This window comes from Budorcas taxicolor, chromosome 15 (genome assembly GCF_023091745.1).
Source record: "Budorcas taxicolor isolate Tak-1 chromosome 15, Takin1.1, whole genome shotgun sequence".
NCBI lineage: Eukaryota > Metazoa > Chordata > Mammalia > Artiodactyla > Bovidae > Budorcas > Budorcas taxicolor.
In genome coordinates this window covers 47,543,749-47,556,510 of record NC_068924.1, presented here as the reverse complement: position 1 = coordinate 47,556,510, position 12,762 = coordinate 47,543,749, and the positions used below count along the sequence as shown (strand labels likewise).

The following is a 12,762-nucleotide window of genomic DNA, read 5'->3' as shown; positions in this document are numbered from 1 at the left end:
AGTCTCTCAAGAGTCTTATCCAGCACCAGTTTGGAAGCATCAATTCTTTGGTACTCTGCCTTCTTTATGGTCCAGCTCTCACATCCATGCATGGCTACCAGAAAGACCATAGCCTTGACTATGCAAACCTTTGTTGGCAAAGTGATGTCCTTGCTTTTTAACGCACTGTCTACATTTTCTTATAGCTTTCCTACCAAGAAGCAACTGTCTTCTAGTTTCATGGTTGCCATCACCATCTGCAGTAATTTCAGGGCCCAAGAAGAGAAAATCTGTCACTACTTCCATCTCCTCCCCCTCTATTCACTATGAAAAATGCTAGTGGACAATTCTGGCCCAGACAATCATCACAAAATTTCTGTCAGTTGGGTATTTTCCCTATTTTAAAGATTAAGTAACTGAATCTCAGATAATCAAAAATGCTTCAAGTTACCCACTTTTGAAACTAAAAGACCAAGTATTTGAATCTTACTTTGTTTCCATGCAAAAAAGTGCTCAAAAAGCCATTCTGGGTATGTTAAATAGGTTTATACATTTTTGAATATGGTTACAATTATGGCATTACCTATGTCTGTCTTGTTTACACAAATTTAGAAGGAATCCATGGAATGCATCAGATAGAATCTCCCACCTCCATCCCTAAAAACAGCTGACTTCCAAGACATAGGCTAGGATGGAACTTGTTTGAGGTGATTCTCTACATTTAAAGTGTGTTTTAAAATCAAGGATCATGGGTTCAGGGCTAAAGTCTTAATTAAAACAAAGTGTATTTTTGTATTGATATTTGCTTGTGTATTTTTACTGGTGTTATTTTGTTTTTTGAACACTGTAATATCTCAACATATTTTTAGAGAAAAGAGTCTGAGCATTCTGCTACGAATCTGTTGGATCTTGACACTGTAGATGATAGGGTTCATCAAAGGTGGAAAAAGGATGTAGATGTTGCCCATAAAGACATGGACCATTGGGGAGAGATGCTTGCCAAATCGGTGCACCATTGTAAGGCTAATGATAGGAATGTAGAACACAAGGACAGCGCAAATGTGGGAGATGCACGTCTGAAATGACTTATGCCGTTCCTCCCGAGAGGCAATTGCCAGAACTGACTTAAGAATCAGGACATAGGAGAAGAGGATAAGTACAGCATCCAACAATAGTGTGCAAATAACCAGCATCAGGGCATAGTAGCTATTGAATCGAATGTCTGAGCAGGCTAGGCGGAGAAGGTCTTGGTGCAGGCAGAATGAGTGAGAGAGGATGTGGGGATTGCAGTAGTGGAAGTATTTCAAACAAATGATAGGGGGCGTAATAAAGAAGAAACTCCTACCTAAGATGGTGAGTCCGATTTTGATAATTCTGGAATTAGTCAGGATGGAGGAATAATGCAGTGGATTGCAAATTGCAATGTACCGGTCAAAGGCCATAGTTAGGAGAACAGAGGATTCCATGAAGGACAGACCATGGATGAAATAGGCCTGGGTAATGCAGGAATCCAGGCTGATCTCTCGAATCAGCCCCAACAGGATCCCTAGCACTGTGTTCACTGTGGACAGTCCCATGCACAAATCAGTGATAGCCAGCATGGCCAGGAAGTAGAACATGGGTTGATGCAGGCTAGGTTCAGTCCAGATTACATACAGCACCAGGCAGTTACCCAAAAGAACAACAGCGTAAATGGTGGAGAAGGGAACAGAGATCCAGGGATATTGCTGCTCCAGACCAGAAAATCCTGTGAGAAGGAAGGAGGAGGAATTAGTGTTGGGGCTTACTAAAGCTATCATTCTGGATCTGAGATAATTTTTCGAGGCAGCAAGAAAGTACTTTTCAAAGAGAATGCTCTGATTTCAGATGAGGTAGAATTTCTAAGTAAACAAAATTATGCTAAAAGTTAACTAACTTTACATGATGTAGTCAAGCAACTCTGTCCTTTAGAGGCATATTATCTGTTGGCTGGAAGAGAAGAGTGTTCTCCTGATGTCATTTAAGTGTCATTATTCATCCCCTGGCAGAGATACCTTAGAAGACACCTGTAATGATGAACAGACTGGAGCAGGAAACTAATTTTTGGAAAGGATATGTTTTCTGGGACATTTTCCCAGGGGTGCTGGTGAGATGGTATCCCTATAAAATTGAGAGAGAAGATTCTCGAAAGAATTCTTAGTTTTCTCCTTCCAACTCATAAAGCATTTAGAATGAAGAGTACTATAAAGTCGTCACTCTGCACCCATATTTCTCCATTTGTATTGTTTCCAAGCATATTTTCCTCCAAATAGTAGAGTGGAAATGTTTCTGTTTTCTCCCACTCTAAATGACATAGCCAGAAATTAGTTTTTCAACCTTAGTGATAAGCCAAGAGGAATATTTATGCGTGAAACCTGTGGCAAGTGATTTCCCATGGGAGATTTTTCCCTCTGGGGTGTTCAGCCCATGTGTGCTCCTGTGACTTGGAGACTCGGGTTGAAGACACTTTGCCTCTGACATCAACCCAGAGTTCTCCACCCACTATTCATTCATGTCATCAGTTGGCTAAGTATTCATTTAATAGGCCCTTATTGAAAGGATGAGCAATTATTTTCTCTTCCTTAGAAACTGCCATTCTAAAGATCAGAAGGCCAATGTCGAATAACTAAATCTAAAGGCCTCTTTGCAGCAGAATTGATTGGCTCTTTTTTCACATTATTATCCTGATTTGAATTCTGGCCCTGGAAGTCATTGCAAAGATTTAATGGCTCATATCATGTAGGCAGGTGCTTAAAACTTTATATTGACTTTCATATTTGATTAGGAAACACGTTCATTATTCCAACATGTTAAAGTAGCTTCAGATTCTGGCTTCCATTTATAGCCTATCCTTCATCTTTATCATACCAGTCTCATCAGGCAGCTTCTTTTAGGAGCCTATCCATTTTTATTTCTTGCTCTGATCTTCCCCCACAGCTCAATGGGTAAAGAATCCACCTGCAGTTCAGGAAACACAGGTGATGTGGGTTCAGTCCCTGGATTTGGAAGATCCACTGGAGAAGGATATGGCAACCCACTCCAGTATTCTTGCCCGAAAAATCCCATAGACATGGGAGCCTGGTGGGCTACAGTCCAAAAGGTTGTAAAGAGTTGTGTAAGACTGAGCAACTAGGCATAAGCACAAGCAAGCCCCTCTCAACATTAGATAACTTAGTTCACTATTTTTAGTATATGTTTTTCATTGAGTGCCTGGACTTTCTTTGAACACGTTTATTTTTCAAAACCACCACTGCTTTTTTTTTTTCACAAGATGTTTCTCTTGATGTTCTCTCTGCCAATATGTGTTTCTCCATCTTCTCCCCAACCTCTTTATTCTCTTTTTCAAACAATCTTCCATTTTTTCATCTGAAACATCACTTTTCAGGAAGCCCCTTAACTTGGACAGATATTCTCCAAGTACTTATTATTTTGGTAACATACATTCATCTTTGTATAACTCATTCAGTTTATAATTTGATATTCATTAGATGACTTATTTCACTAAGGTTTCCGTTACACAGCAAACTGTAAGTTTCCTGAAAGTGAAGAGAGTGTCAGTTTTTACTCACTATAGTAGCCTGAAATTTACAAGGCTAAGTTTTTACTCCTTCTGTGATGTTAGACTCATCGATATAATTGTCTCCAGGATATCTCCACTTCGGTATTTAATCTAAAAATTATAATTATGGCAATTAAGTACTTCATCCTCCCCCTAAAAAATTATCTCCCTATTTCCTCCAAATATCACAAAATGACTCCACCAACCACACAATTGCTTACAAAAATTCTAAAACCATTCTTGCTATTCCTCCCCTCTCCATCAAATCCTTTATCAGTTTCTATCATTTCTACCCTAAAACATACCCTGAACCTGCTCACTTTTCACCAGTAGACCTGTATATTCCCAGTATCTTGGTTCATAACATCTTTTCTGTGGTTATTGCAATAATTTGCTAGCCAGCTTAATTGTTTTTGCTCTTGTCTCTAAAAAAGCAGAGGAGCCAGACTGCTTTTCTACAAAACTCTACTAGATAGCATAGCCTTTGTTTAAAAAAATATTCTGGTGGATTCTTATGTTCTTAAAATAAAATGCAAGTTATTTATCATGGATCTACTTCTACATCAAGGACCATTGTTGGCTTCACTCCCTAATCTCTAGGCATCTTTCTCTTCCTCAAAGCAAATTAAGAGTATTCCTGTCTCAGTATCTTTGACCTTGATCTTTTATCTGCTTAGAATTATTTGATTCAAGTTTTTTGTGCAAAATCTCCTTTAATCATTCAGGCTTCAGTTCAATGTTGCTTCTTTAGGCTGATTTTTATGACCCTGCCATTATTGGTTCCATTTTCTCAAAGAAGTCACTCTCATCGCAATATCCTGCTTGATATTTATACTATTTGCTATATGCTGATTGTCCCTTAGATCTACTGGAAGTTCTAGAAGACCAGGAGTTATGTTTGTTTGTTTGTTTGTTTGTTTTCTCCTGATCACTGATATATAAAATGAGATTTAGAATAGAGTGAGCATTTATCAAAGAAATATTTTATTAATGAATTTTATCTATGAAATAAGAGCTGCACACCTTACAAAAGGATTAAAAACAAGACAAGTTTGTAAATAGTTGCCATGAGACCTAAGCAGTCATATCTTAAGGTACTCATATCTGATCCCTGTTTGGCCACACATTTTCAATCTTGGGTCATCATATATAAGATTTATATGATATATAAAACAGATGCCATCCTAGAAATTCTTGCTGATCTTGGTCATAAAATACAAATTTTGAGTATGATTCCTATCATGCCCAGCGTGATCCAAACATATAGGGTCTACCCTAGGAATGATGCCAAAAGATGCAACTATTCTGTGAATGTAGGCCTGCACTGAAAGAACATACTCTCTGTCAAGCTTCTTCAGACAAGCCATGAATGTTAATGGTACTGCCAAAGAGAATATCAACATGAGAGCAACAGAAGAGTAATAAATGTTGGAAATTTTTTTTAAATTCTGTTTGAGATGCAGGATGGGAGCCAGGGAAGTACAGTGTTAATGAGAATGATAAATGAAGATTCCGTGGGGAAAGTATTCAGAGATGTTAGATGCCTCATCTGTACCAAGAGGAATAAAAGAGACCCATTATTTCCCCAAACATCATGCTGTGTTATGTGACCACCACAAAGTCAGGGTGAAGAATACTTCTTTCTGAATTTTGGGCAACCAGAATAATGTCTGACATAAAATACACTGGAGAGGACAAGCATAGGTGAGTTTCCATCCAATGTAACGATAGGATCATGGACTTCCTCTGTGCTCTTTGTCTGGAATGCTGATTTGGAAGCATATCTGGGACTGATTAAACAGAAAACTATTTTTAGGGCAGTCTTTTCTTATATTCTACAGTTTAAACAGACTTATGTGTTCAGACACCTATGGTACTTTTTTTCTGTCCTTTGGAAATAATTCCCTATGTGATTACTTCATGACTTTTTTTGGAATAGGTAATGACCAACAATCCTTGCTTAACCTAAAGGCATAAGAAGTGTTAGTCGCTCAGCTGTATCTGACTTTTTGCACCCCTGTGGACTGTAGCCTGCCAGGCTTCTCTGTTGATTAGATTTTTCCGGGCAGAATATTTGAGTGGATTGCCATTTCTCACCCCAGGGGATCTTCCCAACCCAGAGATGGAGCCTAGGTCTCTTGCACCTCCTGCATTGGCAGATGGATTCTTTACCACTTGCGCCACCTGGAAAGCCAAAGGCACAGAGGGAGAGCGTTAAGTCTAAAAGTCAGTATCTTTATAATTACATTGAATAAGAACAACTCTGTATTCCAGGACAATCCAGACTTTTGCTTGTACTTCAGCATAATTGTTTAATGACACTCACACTGGACCTGCCTCGAAAAATTCGTGATAGTGTCACTCTTAAATAGATGATTCTCATGATCCCAGCAGGGGGCAGAAGCAGGCTGTGAAAGTTTCCCTTTCTTCAAAGATGCATAATTTGCTTGGTAGGTCAGTCCTGTCAATCTCTTTGTGACCCCCGTGGACTGTAGCCCGCCAGGGTCCTCTGTCCATGGGGATTCTCCAGGCAAGAATATTGTACTGAATGGCCATGCTCCACTCCAGGGGATCTTCCCACCTCTTTTCCAGGGATCAAATCCAGGTCTCTCACTTTGCAGGTGGATTCTTTGCCATCTGAGCCACCAGGGAAGCCCCAAAGATGAATAAAATGAATAAGGCAGATTTGTTCCAAATTGAGAATATATAGGTCAGAACAAGTATTTAAGAGTTTTAGAATGACTGAAAAGATAAAAACCCTTTATAAGCTTAATCTAGAGAACTAGATGTTCAGGGGTTATAAATATATTTGCATAAGAGACAGCTTATTTGCCACAAATCTAGAATAGTCTTAAAATCGCAGTTTACGTGAATGACTATAACTATTCATTTCTTGAATGTTCTCCTTTATTATATACTATCTTTATGTATGTTTACATATCTGTACCTATGTATGTTTACATACCTATATGTATATTTACACATATTTATGGTAGCTCAACTGGTAAAGAATCCACCTGTAATTCAGGAGACTCAGTTCCATTCTTCGGTCAGGAAGATCTCCTGAAGAAGGACATGGCAACCCACTCCAGTATTCTTGCCTGGAGAATTGCCATGGACAGAGGTGCCTGGTGGGCCACAGTCCACGGGGACAAAGAGTCGGACATGACTGAGTGACTCAGCACAGCATATTATTTTACTTACTACGTATTGTATAAGATATCTATAAATAATATTCTTAAAATGAATGAGTATTGAAAAATGACTATCCATTACTTAGAAAGCATGATAAAAAATTATGTTGCAGGGTGCATCTAACTGTGGTCATCTGGGTGTTTAAGAAGTTCTCATCAGGATTTGTATGATCTGATTAGACTTAGCATAAATGAGCATCCATGCTCTTGTTAGCTGTCCTTGAAAATACTCAGCAACAGCAAAATATAAGAGGGCATTTGATGATCTATGCATCAGCCAACTGATAGACATTTTTATATTATTTGATATCTTTGTCTTTTTTTGGGCCCTGTGTTATTTCAATTGGACTGTTCTCAGACTGGTTCCTACCATTACATTTTCATCTCTGATTTGACCCCCTAAAATCTTTGACTTAAAAATGAGAGACTTTTCTTTAACTTGTTTCTTTCAACTTTAAAATTTGAAAATAATTCAACTTTCTTCTAGACATAGATGCTGCTAGCATGGTTGCCTTGTTGTTAATATCCATTTTAAAAAAGCCCCCAAATTCCCTACTCTTCAATATTGCCACCCCAGCCTGAGATGTTTTGCATTTAGGAAGAGATGTTAAATGAGTCAACTTACTCTTTGTAAATTCTCACCTGACATTAACTTGTGTTAAAAGTCAAAGTATGGAATTGTGTTGAGACTTTTTTTTTTCATTTTCCTGCAAAACTTAAAAATGACATGTTTATGTACCAAACTGACAGTTAGTAGATTTTTCACAAGGTCAGAGCTAATAAGTAGTAATGTTTTTTTCAACCCTGGCTGTATGATTTCAAAATGATGTTCTAAACTGTTAAACTATCTTGCTTTACTTGTCAATTGGCAGTGCAAACATCTTGTGAGTAATGGCTGAATTGTATCCTCTTGTCTGTGAATTTTTAACTTTAAGAATATGCTTCACTGTGTTCACCAAAATTTATAATCTATTCTATTCTATCCCAGGCAGTTTTGCTTCAATTGTCTTTCCTGTTTACCTGAAATTCTCAGAATACACAAAGACATTATTCATCAGTGATTTGGCCTATGCTATCTTCCTTTTCTTTTCTGACTTTTGTCTTCTTGTCTTCTGGACAATTGTCTATACTACTTATCTTTACCACCCCTTTCATAGCAAGGGCTTCATCCTCAGATCTCATAAAAGACTTGCATACTCATTTACAGTCACTTGTTAGGTGCATTACTTTCAGAACCTCCCCAGCTAGATTCAGAATAGGGAAAGGAGTATATCAAGACTGTGTATTGTCACCTTGCTTATTTAACTTCTATGCCAAATACATTATGCAAAATGTTGGGCTGGATAAAGCACAAGCTGGAATCAAGATTGCTGGGAGAAATATTAATAAACTCAGATAAGAGGAGCTAAAGAGCCTCTTGATGAAAGTGAAAGGGGAGAGTGAAAGAGCTGGCTTAAAAATCAACATTCAAATAATCAAGACCATCTGGTCTTATCTGGTCCCATCACTTGATGGCAAATATACAGGGAAGCAATGGAAACAGGGCTCCAAAGTTACTGAAGATGGTGACTGTAGCTATGAAATTCAAAGATGCTTCCTCCTTGGAAGAAAAGCTATGACAAATCTAGACAGCATATTGAAAAGCAGAGACATTACTTTACCAACAAATGTCCATCTAGTCAAAGCTATGGTTTTTCCAGTAATCATGTATGGATGTGAGAGTTGGACAATGAAGAAAGGCGACTGCTGAAGAATTGATGCTTTTGAACTGTGATGTTGGAGAAGACTCTTGAGAGTCCCTTGGACTGCAAGGAGATCAAACCAGTCAAACCTGAAGGATATCAGTCCTGAATATTCATTGGAAGGACTGATGCTGAAGCTGAAGCTTCAATACTTTGACCACCTAATGTGAAGAATTGACTTATTGGAAAAGACCCTGATGCTGGGAAACATTGAAGGCAAAAGAAGGGGATGACAGAGGATGAGATGGTTGAATGGCATCGCCAACTCAATGGACATGAATTTGAGCATGCTCCAGGAGTTTGTGATGGACAGGGAAGCCTGGCATGCTGCAGTCCATGGGGTCACAAAGAATCGTACACAACTGAGCCACTGGACTGAACTGAACAGAGATTCAGAATTAAAATGCCAGAGGAAACAAAGATTACAAAAAATTCATACATCATGTCCAGAATCAGGTATCCGGATAAGTGGTTATTGAAGGAGAGGATTAAACTAGCATATGTTGCTTCTGGTAACCCTATGTTAATGACTACAAAGGCGGAGAAACCATCAGAGACTGGGTAAAGAGGGCAGACCTCTAGTCACTTCCATGATATAGATGCTAAAGCATCCTGGGGAGAATGGAATTCTGTTTAGTGGAATCCCATGAAAGGATTGCAAGACAGCAGTGACTATCAAGTCACAAAAGTCCCTTTTTACATTCTCATCAATCCAATATTTATCACATTATAATACAAGCAAAGTGAGAGCAAACTACCTCCCCTTGCAGTCCATGGGATTGCAAAGAATCATACACAACTGAGCCACTGAACTGAACTGAACTGAGATTCAGAATTAGGATGCAAGAAGGAACAAGGATTACTCAATATTCATATGTCATTTCCAGAATCCAGGACAGAAGTATCCTTCAGGTAGATCTTTAGAAGATGACAGAGAAAACTAGGATACAAAGAGGTCAGGGGAGGAAGAGCAATGGGGACAGTAAAATGCCTAAAGAAAATTTTAAACAGTGGCGTCTTTAGGCAGAAGAACCTAACGGATTTCAGTGAGGTTCTGGACAATTAAAGAGAGAGAAGACATTTACAAGAAAAGATAAATAACATAATTCATTTAAATAAAACATACCAATGATCTAACTCCCAAATCAAGCTGCAACTTGAATTGCACGAAAAGTAAGACTAAGGGAGCAGAGCCTGTTTTCTAATAACATTAGCTGTTTACAACCACTCTTGTCATGGGGTCCAATATACTGATACATTTTCTCAAAGTCTCAACTTAGCCCTTCATTTATGTCTTCAGTGCTTTGCCATCCCATGTGCCCATCTGAGTAAGAGACAGTGAAATAATTTAAATACACCAGTGCAATGAAAATAAGTGTCTTTATTAGGCAAAGGCCAGATGCTCAAAATGCTTCATAATTTTTCCATATTCAGTTTTTGGGCTCTGAGGATGAAATAACATTTCCTGGAAATCAGGAAGGGGAGCTTAGTGATATCTGTGGGCCAGGGCATTGGCAACACCAGTCACCACCTTCTGAAAGTTAGCCTGCAGCTCCGGGGTGAATTCACCTCCAAAGCGGCGAGCCAGCACAACCACCAGCACATTGCCCAGGAGCTGTGTGGAAAAGACATTAAGCAAGGGCAGGGTTAGTGCAGGTACCCAGGTTAGATTCAGAGTATTTCAGATTCATCCCGAGCTGTGCCCCTAGGATATTAGCACAAAGATAACTGAAGTATAGATGCTACTGCTGATGTGAAGCTACACATATCAGGCTGAATTTATATTTAGAAATGTTTCTCTCTTTCTATCTTAATCCAGAACTTGTTATCATTTTTATTATTTTGAATCATTTCAAAAAGCAATACAACATTTTATCCCTTGAAAGGAACAGATAAGGGGAAAATATTAAATATCATTTTTAAAGTAGATGAAGTCTTTTTTGAAACTGAACACTCAGAGAGTATAATTAAAAAGAGAAGCCATTGCAGACAACAGAGAACAAGAATGAATCTGAAGAAATGATTATTGTGAGCAAAGAGGTTGCTGCTAAGTCGCTTCAGTCATGTCCGACTCTGTGCGACCCCATAGACGCAGCCCACCAGGCTCCCCCATCCCTGGGATTCTGCAGGCAAGAACACTGAAGTGGGTTGCCATTTCCTTCTCCAATGCATGAAAGTGAAAAGTGAAAGTGACGTTGCTCAGTCGTGTCCGACTCTTAGCGACCCCATGGACTGCAGCCTACCAGGCTCCTCCACCCATGGGATTTTCCAGGCAAGAGCAAAGAGGTTAAAAGAATCTAAATGGTTCAGAGAAGTCCTTAGCACTCTAACCAGAATACATCTTCTCCATTCTAAACCACGTCCTGCCATTCAGCCCTCTCCCCATGACATGAGCTTGACCATAAAAAGAAGAAGGAGAATATTCAGGACTCCACAAACTCACCCTGAAGTTCTCAGGATCCACATGCAGCTTATCACAGTGCAGCTCACTCAGTGAGGCAAAGGCACCCTTGAGGTCATCAAGTTGCTTCAGGCCCTCACTAAAGGAGTCTAGCACCTTCTTGCCATGGGCCTTCACCTTAGGGTTGCCCAAAATGGCATCAGCAGAGGACAAGTCCCCAAAGTGCTCAAAGAACCTCTGAGTCCAGGGGTAGACAACCAGCAGCCTAAGGGGAGAAAACAGCACAAGGTCAGAGGAAGTCAGCAGCTTTCAGAATCTCAGGGACCGGCTCAGTCCTCACATGCCCAGGTGCATTTCACTCTCCTTAAACCTGTCTTGTAAGCAGGATACCTACCTGCCCAGGGCTTCACCACCAACTTCTTCCACGTTCACCTTGGCAAATAGGGAGATGACAGAAGCCTTCTCCTCAGCACTCAGCATGGTGTCTGTTTGTATAGTTGCTAGTGAACACGGTTGTGTCAGAAGCAAGTGTAAGCAGCAGCTGGCCCAGCTCTTCCTTTTATGCTTAGCCCTGCCTCCTGCCCTCCCCGCTTCTGTGAGCAGATTGGCTCAGGCCAAGGTGTGGTTCCACAGGGTGAGGCTTGAAGGATGACAGTCATACATCTCCTTGGTCTTCCTGGCACTGACTTTAGACCTTCAGCCCTCTTTCTGGGCATTTCTAGGTCTCAGTCATTCCAGCAATACACATTGCTACTAAAATCATCTTCCTTAGCAAGTTTGCTTGTAGAGATTTTAGAGTCACAATGAGGTAACCTCTTGGAACCCACCTCCTCAATTTTCTTATTATGCAAATGAAGAATCCAGGCTCCAGAAAGTGGAAAGAATTTGTCCACTATGATTCAACTTAAGACTATGTGGATGGATCATCTCCTGGGACTTCAGAATATGCAAAAAAATTACATGGACAGCCTAGATAAACCCTCTGCCCCTGTTTTAAATATGCATCTCTTTTGTTTGCTTGTTTGGGATTAAATCGTTCTGGTATGAAAACAAATATTCATTTGCTTATCTACTCATTCAATTTTTTCTTAATTTAATTTATGACCAAATAAATAATGATAGAAAAATAGAATAAGTATGGATCAAGAGCTCCTATGAAATGGCTACTCCATTAATCCATAGATGAAAACATAGAGACCTCTCCATGTAGTAAGAAATACAAAGAAATAAAAAATCAATCAAGCCCCCAAAGTTTCAATAATCCTGAGAGAGGTAATGTGTTCAAAAACTAAATAGAGGCATATAAATTGTTTCCTCATGGACTGACCTGGGAAAGTATCTTGAAAAACAGAGAAGCTTCTCTGTGATTTAAAAGGAGGGATAAAATTGTGGAAAGACATTCCAGCTTGAATCAGATTATTTGGTCTTCTCCTCTAAACCTCTAAGAGTACTGTATGCATAAAAATTTCTTCTATTTCAATTCATCTTTAATTCTGTTTTCTCTATATACTTTGTTTATACCTTCTTTTACTAAAACTTATCCTTCTTTATCTACAGCTTTTCAAATATTTCTTCTCTCTTTGCATCTCCTCCAACCCATGTAATAAATCCTCTTACCTTCTTAGGGAAGAAATTCTGAAGTATAGAGGTCTGTTTCTTACTACTAGAAGATTCAGTGAAAAAGCAAAAGCATCAAGCATTTCTGAGCTCAGCATTAGATCTCAGAGTTCCCTGAGTGTCCCCTACTTTCTATCATCTCTACTTTCTGCATCTTCCCTTCTTCTTGAATTTCCACTTCCTTTCAGTAAGGATAGGAGCATAAATATTTACTTCCCTTCTCTCACCTTAGAACCTTCTCCTGATTCAGAC

The 12,762-nt window shown here is 39.2% G+C and overlaps 2 protein-coding genes across 2 annotated transcripts; both read right to left on the bottom strand.

The window, feature by feature from the left end:
- Positions 1-833: 833 nt before the first annotated feature.
- Positions 834-1,787, bottom strand: LOC128060879 (olfactory receptor 51V1). The gene has a single exon (XM_052653239.1). The coding sequence runs from the start codon at positions 1,776-1,778 to the stop codon at positions 834-836; it is 945 nt and encodes a 314-aa protein (XP_052509199.1). The 5' UTR covers positions 1,779-1,787.
- Positions 1,788-9,978: 8,191 nt separating this feature from the next.
- Positions 9,979-11,373, bottom strand: LOC128060479 (hemoglobin fetal subunit beta). The gene is made up of 3 exons (XM_052652884.1): positions 11,288-11,373; positions 10,936-11,158; positions 9,979-10,107 (listed from the first exon to the last, which is right to left on the bottom strand). The coding sequence occupies exons 1-3, from the start codon at positions 11,371-11,373 to the stop codon at positions 9,979-9,981; spliced, it is 438 nt and encodes a 145-aa protein (XP_052508844.1).
- Positions 11,374-12,762: the final 1,389 nt, after the last annotated feature.